Source organism: Dipodomys spectabilis, unplaced genomic scaffold, assembly GCF_019054845.1.
Source record: "Dipodomys spectabilis isolate Male_0828 unplaced genomic scaffold, ASM1905484v1 ptg000043l, whole genome shotgun sequence".
Classification (NCBI taxonomy): domain Eukaryota; kingdom Metazoa; phylum Chordata; class Mammalia; order Rodentia; family Heteromyidae; genus Dipodomys; species Dipodomys spectabilis.
Window position 1 is genome coordinate 6,418,465 of NW_024870720.1, and position 18,749 is coordinate 6,437,213.

The 18,749-nt window shown below is 40.5% G+C and overlaps 1 protein-coding gene across 5 annotated transcripts in view; it reads left to right on the forward strand.

Moving 5' to 3' along the window:
- Positions 1-18,749, forward strand: part of Tbc1d1 (TBC1 domain family member 1) — a 186,544-nt gene that overhangs the window by 92,276 nt on the left and 75,519 nt on the right. For all 5 annotated transcript variants that reach the window (XM_042678450.1, XM_042678449.1, XM_042678452.1 and 2 more), the window contains 2 exons: positions 1,458-1,549; positions 12,497-12,607. In XM_042678450.1, coding sequence (XP_042534384.1) covers positions 1,458-1,549; positions 12,497-12,607 — 203 coding nt within the window. The remainder of the gene's footprint in view (positions 1-1,457; positions 1,550-12,496; positions 12,608-18,749) is intronic.

Here is an 18,749-nt window from a genome sequence, read left to right on the forward strand (position 1 = left end):
TTTTCTTTTGTTCTCAGCAAATTTTCTTCCAGCTAAAGTCATTTATCAGAGCTCCCTCTAATAAGATCTTTTCAGCTTGGTGTTGTGGGGCAGTCTCACTAATGATCAGAGCTCCCTAGAGTCTGGTTCTCCTTTTCTACTTGGGTCCCATTTTCTTGTGTGTGTCCCATTCTTTCTCCTCACAGGAGACCATTAAGGAGATGCCTCCTTTATGGACACACTAGTGGCTCTTGGCAAGATGCTATGTGGCAGGCCCTGGACCTGGGTTAGGACCAGCTGGTTTGAGATAGGGCAGGAAGGACCTGATGAGTTGAGATACCCTAAATCAGGCAAAGACTGATTGGAAAGTCCCTTCCTACCTGAGGAGATGAAAAGACTGCCCTGTATGATTTAGCCTTTGTTCTCCTATAGGTGTAGTTATTCTAGCTTTTCTTAGATTTCCCAATTCTGAATGCTTCATCAAACGACACAGTATTTGCAAACACTGATGCTTACACTGTATCAGAAACATCCTCTAGATTTGGGGAACCATTTTTAGTTGAAGATTACAGAGTGCCTATTTATAATGTTAGTCACTTTTGCCTAACGTTTAAGTAGTTGCTGAAATAAGCTTGCCTCTACTTCCTTGGCTTTTTATAACCCAGCAGCTGGCTAGAACTAGGGTATATGAATTACACTCTGAAAAACTCAACTGTCCTTTTCACATCACCCTACTTCTGTTTGTACTGAAGACACCTGTGGGTCAGGCAACTTGGTTCTGTTAGTCAATAGAAGCAGTGGAGATCATAGTTTCTGGGCAGATGCAGTTCATGTTTCACTCTGTCCTTTATGTGGTGGTTGACCTGGCACTCACCACTTTAAATTAAGGTCTTTCTTTCTAGGCATACGCTTGGGTGAGATTTACCTGTTAGGCTTCCTTGTAGCTGAGGATCATCAGCAATTCATTGAGAAAGTATCCTGCAAACTTTTCTGCTTTGGCTGGCCTCAAATCTCAATTTCAAAACCATTTCAGCCACTCAAGTAGCTAGATTATAGGCACAGGTCAGTAGCACTCAGCTGTTTGTTTTTTGTCCCTACCCCCTTTTTGGTAGTGCAGAGCCTTCTGCATAGCAAATAAGTGCTCAACCACCTGGCCCATGCCCACAGCCCTATGTTTCTTTCTTTTGAGATACTAACTTTGTCCAAGCTGACCCTGAACTCAAAATCTTTCGCACCTCTATTTATTGAGTAGCTTGGACTACAGGTGTGTACCAGGTGCCATTCTCAGCTCACATATCTCAGGGAAGAACCCAGGTAAAAGATGACACTGTCATCATTGACTTGAAGTTCCCTAAAGCCTTGCTTGCTGAAAGCAGGTGGGTAAGCTCATTAGGGAGTAAGTATGGAGGATGTGAACTCTACCTCACCCTTCTAATAGTTGCTTTATGTCTTTCCTTTTTTTTTCTCTTTCTTACTAGGAATGAATTCCTCTAAAACCAAATTAGAACTTCAGAAGCACCTGACAACACTGACAAATCAGGAACAGGCCACTATTTTCGAGGAGGTTCAGGTATAGTACCCAAAGTTTAACTTCTAAGGAGAAAGCAAAGGCTTGAGGCAACCTACCTATGAAATATCCTGTGTTGTCACAGCCCCAAAGAGGGGCTTCCATTTTCAGAATCCCCGTGAGGGACCAGATTGGGAAGGTCAGTTCAGGTTCACCATCAGTTCTGGGCTTGATTATGGTCAATGTAAAAAAAAACCCCAAACCAGACATTTCTCTCTCTTTTTAAAAATTTATACAATAACTAAAAACTATCTGTAAATAGTTGTACAAAGGAGGTCCAATACAACATCAAGAACACCTCTCTTAAGAAATGTGTTAGAGCCGGGCGCTGGTGGCTCACGCCTGTAATCCTAGCTACTCAGGAGGCTGAGATTTGAGGATCGCGGTTCAAAGCCAGCCCGGGCAGGAGAGACCGTGAGACTCCTATCTCCAATAAACCACCAGAAAACCGGAAGTGGCGCTGTAGCTCAAGTGGTAGAGCGCTCGCCTTGAGCTGAAGAGCTGAGGGACAGCGCCCAGGCCCAGAGTTCAAGCCCCACGACCGACAAAAAAAAAAAAAAAAAAAAAAAAAAAAAAAAAAAAAAAAGAAATGTGTTAGACTAAGAAATTATAAAGTGGGAAAAATTTCAGCCTGGGAGACAGGCCTGGACTCTGTTCCACACATGCTTTTCTGTTCCTTGGGACTTCTGTCCACCCATTCCCTCTCAGGATTTCAGGCTAAAATAGGGGAAAATAAGGATTCAATCTTTGGATATGAATCTGAAAGTTACATGCCTTAGAACATGTAATAAAATCTAAAAAAAAAAAAAGAAAGAAAGAAAAAAAACCACACAAAATGAAGCAAAATCCAAAGTCATGGCTTTCCATAGTACCTGTCCTTCCTTGCATGAGCTGCTGTGGATCTGAGAACTCATGCTACTATGTTGGTGTGTTTGCTTGCTTATTATGAATCCTGCAATAGCTCATCCCCAATTTCATGTTTGCCCCAGCAGATAGGCATTTTCTATGGCTTCCTAACACTTTTATTAACCCTTTTGTAGGACCCTGGAGACAAATAATAAATGTGGTTTTATTTGGGGTGATGGTGGTGGGTTAAGGCTTGTGACAGCAGGCTGGTTATACAAGTACAGGAGTGATTAAATTAAACAGTCAACAATAAGACCATAAGGTCTATAATCTGTTTTATATTTGCATTAAAAATTTAAAGCATTATCTTTTTTTTTTTTTTTTTTTTTTTTTTTTTTTTTTTTTTTTAATTGTAAAGCTACTATACAGAGGGTTACAGTTACATGAGTGAGGTTATGAGTACACTTCCTCTTGAACATTGTTACCCCCTCCATTGTTTTCCCCCTACCATCCCCTCCCTCCCTCCCTTCCCCGAGGTTCTTTTTTTTTTTTTTTTTTTGATTGTGATTAAATGATTACATAATTTCAAAGTCACAAGTTCATTCTAACTTCCCTGGAGCAAATTGTCTACCACAGTCTGTAATATATAACAGTGTTCACATGTTATGTACCATATTTGTGATCAGCAGCATGAGGATATTTAGTAGTGGTTCAACCAGATGAGCGGGAGTTCTTTGTTTCTTAAGTCCTGTTAGTTTTGTCGTATCACCTAACCTTTTGGATTTAGCATCCACTTATGAGGGAGACCATGTACCGTTTGTCTCTTCGTTCTTGGCTTACCTCGCTCAACATGATTCCTTCTAGCTCCATCCATTTCCCTGCAAATGCCATTATTTTGTCATTTCTAATGGCTGCATAATATTCCATTGTGTATAGATACCACAATTTTTGGATCCATTCATCTGTGGTGGGGCACCTAGGTTGTTTCCATATCCTAGCTATTGCGAACAGTGCTGCAATAAACATGGAGGTGCACGTGTCCTTGTATATTGGTTCCTGTTGTTCAGGGTAGATGCCTAGAAGTGGTATGACTGGGTCGTAAGGGAGGTCAATCTTTAGCTTTCTAAGGACCCTCCAGACTGCTTTCCAAAGTGGTTGTATAAGTGTACATTCCCACCAGCAGTGTAATAGGGTTCCTCTTTCTCCACATCCCCTCCAGCATTTGTCGTTGGCTGATTTGTGGATGTGGGACATTCTGACTGGGGTAAGGTGGTATCTCAGGGTTGTCTTTATTTGCATTTCCTTCACCACCAGGGATGATGAACATTTCCTCATGTGTTTCTTTGCCATTTTTATTTCTTCATTTGAGAAGTCCCTCTTTAGTTCCCTTGCCCATTTAGTAATTGGTTTGTTAGGTTTGGGAGGGATTAGTTTCTTGAGTTCCCTGTATATACAGGATGTTAACCCCTTGTCTGATATATTGCTGGTAAATATTTTTTCCCAATTAGTTGGTTGTCTTTCTAGCTTAGTTGCGATAGATTTAGCTGTGCAGAAGCTTTTTATTTTAAGGTAGTCCCATTTGTCGAGTCTCTCTCCAACTTGTTGTGACCCTGGGACTCTGTTCAGGAAGTTCCTTCCTGTGCCTATTATTTCAAGTGTCTCTCCTACTCTGTCCTGCAGTAGTTTCAGAGATTCAGGTTTAATGTTAAGGTCTTTAATCCATTTTGAGTTGATGTTGGTGCATGGTGATAGGCTGGGGTCCACTTTTAGTTTTCTGCATGTGGCTGCCCAGTTTTCCCAGCACCAGCGGTTGAAGAGGCTGTGTTTCTTCCATTGTATGTCTTTGGCTCCTTTGTCGAATATCAGCTGGCTGTAGGCCTGTGGATTTATATCTGGATCTTCTATTCTGTTCCATTGGTCTTCGGGTCTGTTTTTGTGCCAGTACCATGCTGTCTTTGTGATTATAGCTCTGTAGTAGAGTTTGAAGTTCGGCATGGATAGCCCTCCCATATTGTCTTTATCCCCTAGAATTGTTTTGGCTATTCTAGGTCTTTTGTTGTTCCATATAAATTTTTGGACTGTTTTCTGTATTTCAGTGATGTACGTCATTGGGATTTTAATAGGAATTGCATTGAATTTGTATATTAGTTTTGGAAGTATCACCATCTTTACTATATTAAGTCGGCCTATCCAGGAGCATGGGAGGTCTTTCCATTTCCTAGTGTCTTCTGCAATTTCTTTCTTTAACTTTTTATAGTTCTCGTTAAATAGTTCTTTTACATCTTTGGTTAGGTTAATTCCTAAATATTTTATTTTTTGGGAGGTTATTGTGAATGGGGTTGCTCCCTTTATTTCCCTCTCTTCCTGTGCGTTATCAGTGTATAGGAAGGCAACTGATTTTTGTGGGTTTATTTTGTATCCTGCTATTTTGCCGAAGTGACTTATGATTTCTAAAAGTTTGGGGATGGAGTTTTTGGGATCGTGGAGGTATAGTATCATGTCGTCTGCAAAAAGGGATAGTTTCACTTCTTCTTTCCCTATGCGGATCCCTTTAATGTCTTTTTCTTGCCTTATTGCCCTGGCTAAGGGTTCTAGGACTATGTTGAAGAGGAGTGGAGACAGTGGACATCCTTGCCTTGTTCCTGTTTTTAGGAGGATTGGTTGTAGCTTTTCCCCATTAAGTATAATATTGGCTATTGGTCTGTCATAAATGGCTTTTATTGTTTTTAGAAATGTTCCTTCTATTCCTATTTTCTCCAGAGCTTTTAGCATGAATGAATGTTGAATTTTATCAAAGGCCTTTTCTGCATCTGTGGCGATAATCATGTGATTCTTGACCTTGGCTCTGTTGATATGCTGGATTACATTTATTGACTTACGTATGTTAAACCATCCCTGTGTCTCTGGGATGAAGCCTACCTGATCATAGTGTATTATTTTTTTTATGTGTTTCTGGATTCTGTTAGCTAGAATCTTGTTAAGGATCTTTGCATCTGTGTTCATCAAGGAGATTGGCCTGTAATTCTCCTTTTTGGTTGGGTCTTTGCCTGGTTTGGGGATGAGTGTGATATTGGCTTCGTAGAATGAGTTTGGGATAGCTCCCTCCTTCTCTGTTTCTCTGAAGAGCTTGAGGAGTATGGGTATTAGTTCTTCTTTAAAGGTCTTATAGAATTCTGCTGTGAATCCATCTGGTCCTGGGCTTTTTTTTGTTGGAAGACTTTTGATAGCTTCCTGTATCTCATTATAGGATATTGGCTTATTTAATTGGTTAACTTCTTCTTTGCTCAGTTTGGGTAACTTGTATTTCTCTAAAAATGCATCCATTTCCGCCAGATTTTCTTCCTTTAGAGAGTATAGCTTTTGAAAGTAGTCTGTTAGAATTGTTTGGATATCTTGGGTGCGTGTTGTGATGTTTCCCGTGGCATCCCTAATCCTATTAATATGGGTTTCCTCTCTTCTTTTTTTAATTAATCTTGCCAACGGGCCATCAATTTTGTTTATTTTTTCAAAGAACCAGCTTTTTGTTTGGTTTATTTTGGTTATGGTTTTCTGATTTTCTAATTGGTTAATCTCTGCTCTCAATTTGGTTATCTGGCTTCGTCTAGTAGCTTTGGGTCCCATTTTTTCTTGTTTTTCTAGCTGTTTTAGTTGCAACATGAGATTATTTACTTGGTCTGTCTCCATTCTCTTGATGTGGGTACTGAGGGCAATAAATTTGCCCCTCAGGACTGCTTTTGCTGTGTCCCACAAGTTTCTTTGTGAGGTGTTTTCATTTTCATTGAGTTCTAGGAAATGCTTTATTTCTTCTCTGATCTCTTCTGTTACCCAGGCCTTGTTAAGGAGTGTGCTGTTCAATTTCCATGTATTAGAGAAATTTCTGCGGTATGCTTTGTTATTGAGAGCTAGCTTGATTCCACTGTGGTCAGATAGGATACAGGGGATTATGTCGATCCCTTTGTATTTGCTTAAGTTCCTTGAATGAACTATGATATGGTCTATTTTGGAGAAAGTTCCATGAGCTGCTGAGAAGAATGTGTACTGTGTTGTTTTAGGGTGAAATACTCGGTAGATGTCAGTTAATTCCGCTTGAAGTATGGCCTCACTTAATTCGGTAGCTTCTTTACCAATCCTCTGGTTGGTAGACCTGTCCTTTGGTGAGAGTGGCGTGTTAAAGTCTCCTATTATTATCGTATTGGGATCTATTTTATTCTGTAAGTTTGAGAGCATTTGTTTAACATATCTGGGTGCACCGATATTTGGGGCATATAAGTTGATGATGGTTATATCCTCCTCTTGGATTGTTCCCTTTATTAATATGTAGTGTCCGTCCTTGTCTTTCTGTACTGATTTTAATGAAAAGTTTATTTTGTCAGATATCAGGATAGCTACACCTGCTTTCTTATTGGGGGAATTTGATTGGTAGATCCTTTTCCACCCCTTCACTCTGAGTTTGTTTGTATGTTTGGCTGAGAGGTGGGTCTCCTGAAGGCAACAGACGGATGGGTCTTGTTTTCTGATCCAGTCCTCAGTTCGTTTTCTTTTAATTGGCGAATTCAGCCCATTTATATTAAGAGAAAGTATAGAGAGATGCATTGTTGTCCCTGCCATTCCGTTTTCCTAAGTTTTTCTTCTTTCCTTTCCTCCTGTGCTTGCTCAGTTAGACTTTGAGTAATGCCTGTTTGGGGCAGGTCCCAGTTCCTGGTTGCTTTCTTCAGGTTGTGTCCCCCCTCTTAGAATTCTTTGTAATGCTGGCTTAATGTTTATGTATTCATTTAGTTTTTCTTTGCTATTAAAAGTTTTCAGTTCTCCATCGAATGTGAATGCTAGCTTTGCCGGGTATATCAGTCTGGGTTGGCAGTTATTGGCTCTCAGGGCTCGTATGGTGCTTTCCCAGGCTTTTCTTGCATTCATTGTTTGTGTGGAGAGATCTGCAGTGATTCTAATTTTTTTCCCGTTGTAGTATAGCTCCTTCTTCATTTTTGCTGCATGCAGGATTGTTTCCTTATTATTCAGATCCATCATTGTTACTATTATGTGCCTAGAAGTGTTTCTCCTGGGATCTTGCTTGTTGGGTGTTCGATAAGCTTTTGTGATGTAGTTAAGATGGTCGTTTTTGAGGTGGGGAAAATTTTCATTGACTATCTTGTTAAATAGGTGTTGCATTCCCTTGCTCTGGAATTCCTCACCTTCGTCCACTCTGATTATGCGGAGGTTAAATTTTTTAGCATTATCTGCTTGCTCTTGAATTTCCCTTTGGTTTAATTTGAGTGATTTTTCCATATCTGTCACTTTTTGGTCCAGTTGGTGTATTCTGTCTTCTGTATCTGACACTCTACCTTCCATTTCATTCACTCTGTTGACCGTGGCTTCTATTGTGGTTTGCATGGTGGAAATGGATCCCTTTATGGATTCAATGTTGGTTCTCAGAGTACTGATCTCACCTCTCAATGAGGTGATATCAGTATGCATTACCTCTAATTTGGCGTTTATCTCACTTCTTACTGAGGTTTGTGCAGCTTCTATTTTTGCATCCAATTTTTGTTTGATGTCCTGTATATCTTTTGATAGTTCATCCTTGTGCTCTTTCAATTTCTGATCCATTTCTCGCTTTATTTCTTGAGTCATTGCCTCCAGCAACCCTTGGATGTAGTTTTTGTCTTCCATTCCTGCTTTGCTCCCACTGGGGCTCTCCCCTGCGTGGCTGCTGGCTTTTGAGGTGAGCTTGCTGTCCTGGGTAGTGGTAAACCTTGTGATTTTTCTCTGTGATTTTCGCATGGGGGTTCAGGAGACTGCTCTTCAATCTTGTTTTGGTGTGTCTGTCTTTGCTTGGTTGCTGATTCTGTATTGGTAGAGAGAGTCTGTGCCTGATCTGGATTCTGTTGGGAGCCTATTTCCAGCTGCTATTCACTTAGGATTCTCAGCTCTCTGCTGTAGCAATTCCTGCCTTTGGAAGGGTTGAGCAGCCTGGACTGCTTGTGTTTGCTCCTGCGGGTGCTCTTGGGAAGATCAGATGCTCTGGATGCACTCTCCCAAATACTGGAGTCTGCTATGGGCTCCTGATGTGTTTTTGTTTGTTTGTTTTGGGCTGGTTGTGGGCTTGAACTCTAGGTTTGGGTGCTGTCCCTCAGCTCTTCAGCTCAGGGCTGGCACCCTACCATTTGAGCCACAGCCCCACTTCTGACCCTTTTTGCTTTGTTCAGGCGCCGGTCCCCTGGCCTGGTTCCGGCCCCAGCCTGGAGCGCGCTCGTTAGGCCTGTGCTAATGTGTATACCACCTTGGTTATGCAGCCTGGAGGACACAGTTCAAATTTCTTCTACTGTTGGTAGTCTTGACCCAGGGGCACTGTTCCTGGCTTGAGCATTTAAGTTCCCTTCCAAGGGCGCTCTTGCTCTGGCCTGGCCAGCAGAGTGTGCTCTACCGGCTGGTGGAGCTCTCGAACAGTTCCCAGTTTTAGTGGGTCCTGTGGTCCGGGTGTTGGGGTAGGGAGTCTAGGTCAGGGTCTGGGGATTCCCTCCAGCTCTGGTCTCCCTTGATGGATTCCCTGTCCCCTGATGGGTACTCACCCTGTAGGTCGTCAGTTGTTGTTGCAGTCCGTCAGTTGTTGTTGCAGTCCGAGTTCAGTTGGGGTGGTTGCGGGCTGGGTTGGGCGGCCCCCCGCCGGGTCGTTGCGATCGCGATTGGGCGGGTGGGTCTGCAGACAGGTCCCTTTGTGGCGCTGCTGGTGCCGGGCGGCTTTGGCGGGATGGAGCCTCTCCGCTCCGGTGGAGAGTGATGGGTGGGGTGGGATCCTCCTGGAGACTCCCGGCTGGTAGGTTTCTCTGTTCCTGGCGATCCGCTGTTCTGCAATCCGGTACCTGGTGATCTGCAAGCAGCCCCCTGTGTCTCTGTGGCTCTAAAGCATTATCTTTTACTTTTAAGTCCCTAGTTTTCTCCCTTCTCATCCTTATGCAGTAGTGTTGCCATGTATTTGTAGAAAGGACCTTAGGGAATGATTTTTTTTTTTTTTTTTTTGTCGGTCATGGGGCCTGAACTCTGGACCTGGGCGCTGTCCCTCAGATCTTCAGTTTGAGGCTAGTGAGTGCCCTACCACTTGAGCCACAGCACCACCTCCAGCTTTTTTTTGCTTATGTGGTGCTGAGGAATCAAACCCAGGGCCTCGTGTATGCAAGGCAAGCACTCTACCACTATCCAACTTCCCAGCCTAGGGAATGATTTTTTTTATTAATATTTCAAAAATAGCTTAGTTATTTTCAGAGTTTTCAATTGCCTTTATGTTTTTTTGAACTAACTAGAAAAAATGCAATGTGAATCATATGTGGACTTGAGAAATGGGCAACTGATTGTTAATGCATTTAGAATTAAAGCCCAGGCTGCCAGGACTGACCCACTTACTGGTGTGTGTGTCTTTTATAGGAGCATCTTCTTACAAGCAGAGAGGATGTGCCTCTCTTCTCTAGTGTGAGGTTTCACATTCATGCTGAGCGTGCCACAGAGCATGTTCTGAAACACAGGTCACACAGTGCAGATAATGCACAGAACTTCCTCCTGTAGCAGTGAGGTGTTACTGATGGCCAGGAGTCTGAGCTTCTCCATTCTCCATGCATGTTTTAAAGACAACCCAACATGTGATGGCAAAGAGACTTTAGAAAACAAGTAAATAACAAGGGTTCACTTTTAGGGGAGAAAAAAAACCTTGTAATGTCTCAGGACCTACTGCATTGTAGAAGTCTCTAATTTTTATTTTTTCTGTGTTGGTCTGAACTAAGAAAGAATCTTGTCAATGGCTTTGAAAACCCAGCTCCAATTTTATTCCCATTATTGCAGTTGTCTGTCTTTCTTGAGTGCTGTACATTTGATTTGACATTTTCTTTTCATAGTCCATTCAAGAGTTGCTTTCTCAATGACCATTCTGGTTCTTTTCTAAAACATTTTTCCAGACCAAGTTATTGGTTTCTTTTTAGATAGTACCTATAATCTGCTAATATGTTGAAAGGCATACAGTTCAAAAAGCTTATAAACAGAGACATGGCTTCATGGTTTTATGTGTTCACTTAGAAAAGTAAATCTTTTTCTTTGCACTGTCTTTCCTGGAGAGAAATTTATTTCTAAAAATCTCCTCCAGGGACAAATTTTCAAAAGGCAATTATAAAATTCTAATTATGTCCAATAGTACATGATTATGTAGTTAAAGAAAACATGCATACTATATTCAGTGCTTTTGTAAATAAATGGTTAATGAAAAGTAACACAAAATCAAAGAAAAACTAGCCTGAGTCTGCAGTATGGTTTGGGTTGACAGAGTGCTTGAACTTCTGAGTTTACTCCTTAGTACTGAAAAAATAGAGAAGGTGGAAGAGAGGAAGGGAGAAAGGGAAGTGAACTATAGAAATAATGTTGGAGATGATGGCTGCTGACCTTGAGCACCCTGATAGGACTGGTACTGGGCATGAGGGCATATAGGCCCTTTTCTTCCTAAGAAGACTTGTGACATTGCAAAGCTGCTTCTTATTTGTGAACTGTTGGAGATACATAGTTTTCCATGTGTCTGATTGACACATGTGAAGATGACATTGCAAGGATACACTTTGCTGCCACATTCCCCCTTTGACTATCTAATAGAAACTTACTCTGGAAAAAAAACTACTTTTAGCATCTGATATACAAAATTATGTAACATCAGGATTCATGGTGTGAAGAGCAGGTTGAGTGTCCACTTCAGCCTCTAAAATATTGGATGATTGGATATGAAACTTCAAACTTCTCAGTGAAAACAGACCCCCTCCCCCAATCATTTATTGTCTTTTCCTTGAGTAACAACAACAGCTTGCTTTTTTTTTTTTTGTCGATTGTGGGGCTTGAGCTCTGGGCCTGGGCCCTGTCCCTCAGCTCTTCAGCTCAAGGCTAATGATCTACATTTGAGCCACAGCACCACTTCCCGTTTTCTGGTGGTTAATTGAAGAGTCTTATGGACTTTCCTGCCTGGCCTGGCATTGAACTGCAATCCTCCGATCTCAGCCTCCTGAGTAGCTAGGATTACAGGTGTGAGCCACCTGTGCCTGGTTACAACCTCCCTTTCAAATGATCTTTTCCTTTAAGGGAGGGCATGCTAGAGGTCTGGATTAAAGTTGCCTTTCTTTTTAATACTGTGACATAGAAGATAACACCATCATTCCTTAGTTAGATGAGGAAAAATTGCCAAGAATGGTGCTGCATGTATAGTTGATCTTCGTATTACATCTTGACTCTATGTTAAAGGGCAGGCTAGAAGTTTGGAGCCACAACAGGATAGGGCAGTATTACCAAACTACAGAGTAGTTCATTTTGGCTTTTTCCATATTAAGAGAAAATAAAATAATATGTTAAATTGGATGATCTTTTGAAAACAGACTGTGACCAGTATTTCAAATGCTATGATTTTAGGAGCTGAAGGAGACCATGAAGTTTATTTTTTGCATAATTCTTATTTTAATAGACCAAGAAGCTAAAACAAAGGACTTGGACTTGTTTGGCAGTGAACCTACATATCCTGATTTCTAATGTATTGTGCTTTGTCAGTGCCCTGCTTACATATTAAAAGACCTAGACAGACTTTAAACAAAGAGAAGAAGAAGAGAGTGAGCAAGTTATGAAATTTTACATGGAAGTACCTGCCCCATGGGGCTTCCACAAAGCGCTTCATGATGAACACATTTGGCATGTGACCCTGTAACCCTAAATCCAGTTGCTATGTTCCTTTCTAGTTCCTAATTGCTTATAACTGTGTAGTCATTATGGCTCTTGACCTCTGGGTGTTGACATAGATTTTGTTTCTTCTGTTTAAAAAACTGTTTATTTATTAAATATTTTGGCCATGTCCCTATCTGATGGTAAAATTTTATTTTAGCTAAAAGAACATCAGAGATCAGATCTAAATTAGGCTCAGTGACTCTACTATTCTGTTTTAAAAATTTAACTTCACTATTAAGATCACTGGTGCCCCCTGGTGAGATGATTTGGTAAAAAGCATGATCAGTGAGTAGACGTTGTCAGGCCTTCTTTAGAAGTGTTTAATTGTTAACATTTAAAAGTATTCTTAATATATCCCATTTATGTTTCATTTTAAAGAAATTGAGACCAAGAAATGAGCAGCGAGAGAATGAATTAATTATTTCTTTTCTGAGATGTTTATATGAAGAAAAACAAAAAGAACACATCCACATTGGAGAGATGAAACAGGTATGCACTTTTATTATTATTATTATTGTAATATTTACTAGGAAATAGTGTATGCAAAGTCTTGTGGCTTGTCTATAGCACTAAAGCCTTCCTTTTCACCTTAATTTATTTTTATTTATTGTACATGGAGAAAACATTTAGGAGTCTTAGTTATACATAGAGAAGATGAGAAAAGTTTCTGCCTGCCTTATAGAGGGTTGGAGCACTTAATGTGATCTGAATGTGACTTAAGGCTTGAAGAATTAAGAGTGAGCACTGTCATGATGAGCTATGCGACTTGGTGGAGCTTCTCTTTGTCACCTCATGTTTCTCCCTTGAAAATGAGATTATATAGTAGCTTTTGGGATTGTGTAAAGTATCTGAAAGTACTCTGTAATGTAAGTGCTGTGTGCATGTGTTACTGACCAGTCAGATATAGTGTTAGAAAGCCTGGTTAAATGCTGTTCATCTGTAGAATTTCCATCAATTACACTTTGCAGGAGGACAGTCTTCCTCCTATCTTATAACTGCACAAGCTTTATATAGCTTTGCTGTTTGCAAGGTACCCTATGTGGTACTACTTACAGATCTCTTCTTTGAAGAGTTTGGCATTCAGTATATCTGGTGCCTCATGATCCACTTTCCTTTGACTCATTGGATCACTAATAGCTTCCAACCATGTACATGTTATATTTTCTAAAGCTACTGGCCCAGAGAATTTTGAGAAAAAAGAAATCAGTGAAGGGTATTTAAGTTTCCAAAAGTGCACTGCCTTTTTCCTTTTAAACATAATCTGAATGCTTATTTCAAAGGCATGTTGGTACTCAGTGCTATATCTTCCCTTGCTCTCCTCACAGATGCCCCTCATTGTCTGCTAACCTAAAGTTAGTGTAATTCTAATTGGATGCACAGGTAGAAATCCTCTTTATTTGTTTGGCTGGTTAGCTTTGGCAGTGATGTGCCTTTTATAAACTCTCATAGCTCTATACAATGGCTGGCATTGTTTTATTTTATCTCCTCTGACAGCCTAGGACCCTGTAGCAGTGGCCCAACACCAGTGTATTGTTTGTGTCGTTGGCTTTTGACCTTGATCTAGTCCCATTTCTCCCCTTCTAGCCTGGACTTGATGGGTAGCATTGGGGTTCTGAGCCCCTCTGTTCACTTAAGGATAGACCACTCTCAGGCTAGGTTTTCAGCAAATTTTCTTGTTCACTTTTCAAGTTTCCTTTCTCTTTTTCATTCTCTACCTGGTTTTTGTCTCTTTGTCATGGATAGCTTTTTCATAGTTCTGATTTTCCATTTCCCCCAGTTAGTCTCTGACAGAAAATCGATAATTTTGAAATCATAATTGGGTGAAAGAATGAAGCATTAATAGTGGAGAGAAGTGTTTTTTAAATACTATGAAGATTTATAGTTGATGGAAAGTTCAGATGTAAGTACTAACTCCTTTTTGTGGACCAATGTAAGACTTGAGCTTCTTCAGTGGAGAAGTATGTGTATTTTTTTCCATCTTCAAAATATTAGAATTTATTGTAAAAGAGACCAAAGCCTGGTTACTAATGGCTCGCATATGCAGTCTTAGCTACTCAGAAGGCTGAGAACCAAAAGATCCATTGGAAGCCACCCTAGGCAGGAAAGTCTCTAAGACTACATCTCCAAAATAGCCAGCAGCAAACCATGCTGCAGACATGGCTTAAGTAGCAGAGCGCCAGCTGTGAGCAAGAACACAAGGCCTGAGGCTTGTTGGCTGTCTAAGGACTGGGAAATCACATGATATTGCCTGGCCAAGACAACTTCAGGAAAGATTTAATATTCAGTAAGTCTTGGGAGTTTTCATCACAGCCACCTAAATTTTTATTATGTGAACCATAATAGAACCATCCAGGAAAAAAGATTCCCACCCCTTCCCTAGGAATTTGTAAGTGATCTGTCATCTAGAAGCTTCTGTGTCTGCAAAGAACTTGTTATGGGGTCTTCATCCCTTTTCTTACATGGAAGCAGGAAATCTTTCTCCTTTTTTTCCTTCTTCCACTTCTTCTACTTTATCCTTTTATGCTAAAATAAATCCTTGCTAAAACTTACTTAAGAAAAGAACCCCCGGGCTGCACCCCTTCCTGGGCCATTGAGCACCTATGCGTTGCCAATAGATGTAGCTGAGATTCTCCAATGAATGCCTGCTCAAATTTTCTGCTGCTGTCAGACAATTAGCCATATGGATTTAATTGCCTTTTTGTTGCATCTAAAAATTCTTGTTGCCTAGAAAATGTGTTAGGATGTGACCTACACAGGTAGAATTAAGGTGTTGACAAGGAAGTTCTCCCAAAAGTGGGCCTGAGGCAATGAGTCTATGGAAACTTGTTCTTGTTTGTTTGTTTTTATTTATTTAAGTTACCTTTAGTCCTCCACAAAAAGAATTCAACATCTATTTATGAGTTTACCCCTTTCATTATTTTGTTTTTCCATTGAAACCGACATCCAGAGCTGTCAGAAGGCTCAATTTCCATCAAGTAGACAAACACATCTTCAAGTCTTATGGAAAAGGTGTCAATTTGGGCAAAAGACCTATATATTGTTATAGTTAACTTTGTATATGTATATATACATTATAACTAAAAGGTATATGAACATACATTAAAGCTAAAAATGACACCTTTTACCTTTTAGTCAGAGGGGCATATTACTTCTACTTGTATTCACAAGCAGTGCAAAAATTAACATTAAATCAGTTGTCAGTGAATGTTTGCCGAGTATCAGATGTTAATAATTCCTTAGTCAAAAATTCCCTTCATACTCCAACAGAAATGTTGAAGTAGGGAAGAAAATACTTGTTTTAGAGATAAGAAAATGAGAGTACAAGTCAAAGAGTGTGTTACCAGGTTGCCAAGCCAATTTGTCTGAGGTCTGGATACATTATTTTAATCATATTTTTTAGGAGCTTAAAATTTAGTGCTGTACTGATATTTATTATCCTGGGTCTGTTATCTATTTGCTCATTTCTATTTATGTATTTATGTACATTTTTTTTTGCCAGTACTAAGGCTTGAACTTGGAGCCTTACACTCAGGGTCTTGTGCTCTTGTTCTTTATTTGTTCATGGTTGGCACTTTACCACTTGAGCCATGCCCTCCAGTCCAGCATTTTGCTGATTAGAGATGGAATTTCAAGGACCTTTCTACACCTCCTGGTTTCAAACCATAATCCTCAGATCTCAGCTTCCTGAGTATCTAATACTACAGGTGAGAGCCAACTGCATGGCAGAATATTATTTTCTATATTTTAATTATTATTTCTTTAATCCCCCCCCCTTTTTGGACAGAAATTGGGTTTTGAACCTAAGACATTGCACTTTCCACACTGATGCTGTACCTCTGAGCCATGACTTTAGATCCCCATTTTTGGTTTTGAGACTAAGATCTTGTTTCTTGCCAGGCACATGTGTGAACTGAGTCTACCTACTTTAGACTTCTCATCCTTGCTTGGATAACAGACACTCATCACTGTGTTCAGCTTTTCTCCATTGAGATGGAGGGAATTAATTGTTCCACCCTGGTGGCCCTAGAACCATAATCTTCTCAATTTTAGCCTGCCATGTAGTTTAGGATGCCAGGCTACACCACTGTACTCAGCCATGGATTGAGAAAGAGTTTTTCTTTTGCCAAAGTTTGTCTCAAACTATCATCTTTCCATTGTCTTTTTCCATTTCCCAAGTAGCTGAGATTACAGACAGTGGCCACTGATGTCTAGCTTCTCAATGTCAATTCTAGTTGAGTCGTGGCATAAGACATAGAAAGGACTCTGGCTTTGTTGTTGTTGTTTTAGGGCCAGTCTTGGGGCTTGAACTCAGGACCTGGACATTGTACCTGAGCTTCTTTTGCTCAAGGCTAATGCTCTGCTACTTTAGTCACAGCTCCATTTCTGGCTCTGTGTGTGTGTGTGTGTGTGTCTGTGTGTGTGTCTGTGTGTGTGTCTGTGTGTGTGTGTCTGTGTGTGTGTGATTAATTAGAGATAAGAGTCTCACACTTTTCTTCCCAGGCTGGCTTCCAACTTCAATCCTAGGATCTCAATCTCCTAAGTAGGTAGGATTACAGGTATGAGCCATCAGCACCCAACAGAATGGACTTCGTAGAGGAGAGCAGAGGCAGCATTGAATTAAGTATGCAGGATTCGTCAGGCCTGATTTAAAAGCAGAAGTAGGATCGCCCAACTGATCCTGCTTTCTTTAGTCTTGTAGTCAATATTTATATATTAAATCCAATTAATCTGATTTGCTTTAGTGTATGAAAACTACTATGAGCTTTAAAAGCAGTTGTGCATTATCTTCACTTTTGGGGAAACTAGTGTTGAGTTCAAGGAATGCCTCTCAAGGCTCTTTGTGGATGATTCTTTTTTTTTTTTATTGTAAAGATACTATGCAGAGGATTACAGTTACATGAGTGAGGTAATGAGTACACTTCCTCTTGAACATTGTTACCCCCTCCATTGTTTTCCCCCTACTATCCCCTCCCTCCCTCCCTTCCCCGAGGTTCTTTTTTTTTTTTTTTTGATTGTGATTAAGTGATTACATAATTTCAAAGTCACAAGTTCATTCTAACTTTCCTGGAGCAAATTGTCTATCACAGTCTGTAATATATAACAGTGTTCACATGTTATATACCATATTTGTGATCAGCAGCATGGGGATATTTAGTAGTGGTTCAACCAGATGAGCGGGAGTTCTTTGTTTCTTAAGTCCTGTTAGTTTTGTCGTATCACCTAACATTTTGGATTTAGCATCCACTTATCAGGGAGACTATGTACCGTTTGTCTCTTTGCTCTTGGCTTACCTCGCTCAACATGATTCCTTCTAGCTCCATCCATTTCCCTGCAAATGCCATTATTTTGTCATTTCTAATGGCTGCATAATATTCCATTGTGTATAGATACCACAATTTTTGGATCCATTCATCTAGGTTGTTCATTTTGGATCCATTCATCTAGGGGCATCTAGGTTGTTTCCATATCCTAGCTATTGCGAACAGTGCTGCAATAAACATGGAGGTGCACATGTCCTTGTATATTGGTTCCTGTTGTTCAGGGTAGATGCCTAGAAGTGGTATGACTGGGTCGTAAGGGAGGTCAATCTTTAGCTTTCTAAGGACCCTCCAGACTGCTTTCCAAAGTGGTTGTATAAGTGTACATTCCCACCAGCAGTGTAATAGGGTTCCTCTTTCTCCACATCCCCTCCAGCATGTGTCGTTGGCTGATTTGTGGATGTGGGACATTCTGACTGGGGTAAGGTGGTATCTCAGGGTTGTCTTTATTTGCATTTTCTTCACCACCAGGGATGATGAACATTTCCTCATGTGTTTCTTTGCCATTTTTATTTCTTCATTTGAGAAGTCCCTCTTTAGTTCCCTTGCCCATTTAGTAATTGGTTTGTTAGGTTTGGGAGGGATTAGTTTCTTGAGTTCCCTGTATATACTGGATGTTAACCCCTTGTCTGATATATTGGTGGTAAATATTTTTTCCCAATTAGTTGGTTGTCTTTCTAGCTTAGTTGCGATAGATTTAGCTGTGCAGAAGCTTTTTATTTTAAGGTAGTCCCATTTGTTGAGTCTCTCTCCAACTTGTTGTGACCCTGGGACTCTGTTCAGGAAGTTCCTTCCTGTGCCTATTAGTTCAAGTGTCTCTCCTACTCTGTCTTGCAGTAGTTTCAGAGATTCAGGTTTAATGTTAAGGTCTTTAATCCATTTTGAGTTGATGCTGGTGCATGGTGATAGGCTGGGGTCCACTTTTAGTTTTCTGCATGTGGCTGCCCAGTTTTCCCAGCACCAGCGGTTGAAGAGGCTGTGTTTCTTCCATTGTATGTCTTTGGCTCCTTTGTCGAATATCAGCTGGCTGTAGGCCTGTGGATTTATTTCTGGATCTTCTATTCTGTTCCATTGGTCTTCGGGTCTGTTTTTGTGCCAGTACCATGCTGTCTTTGTGATTATAGCTCTGTAGTAGAGTTTGAAGTTCGGCATGGATAGCCCTCCCATATTGTCTTTATCCCCTGGAATTGTTTTGGCTATTCTAGGTCTTTTGTTGTTCCATATAAATTTTTGGACTGTTTTCTGTATTTCAGTGATGGACGTCATTGGGATTTTAATAGGAATTGCATTGAATTTGTGTATTAGTTTTGGAA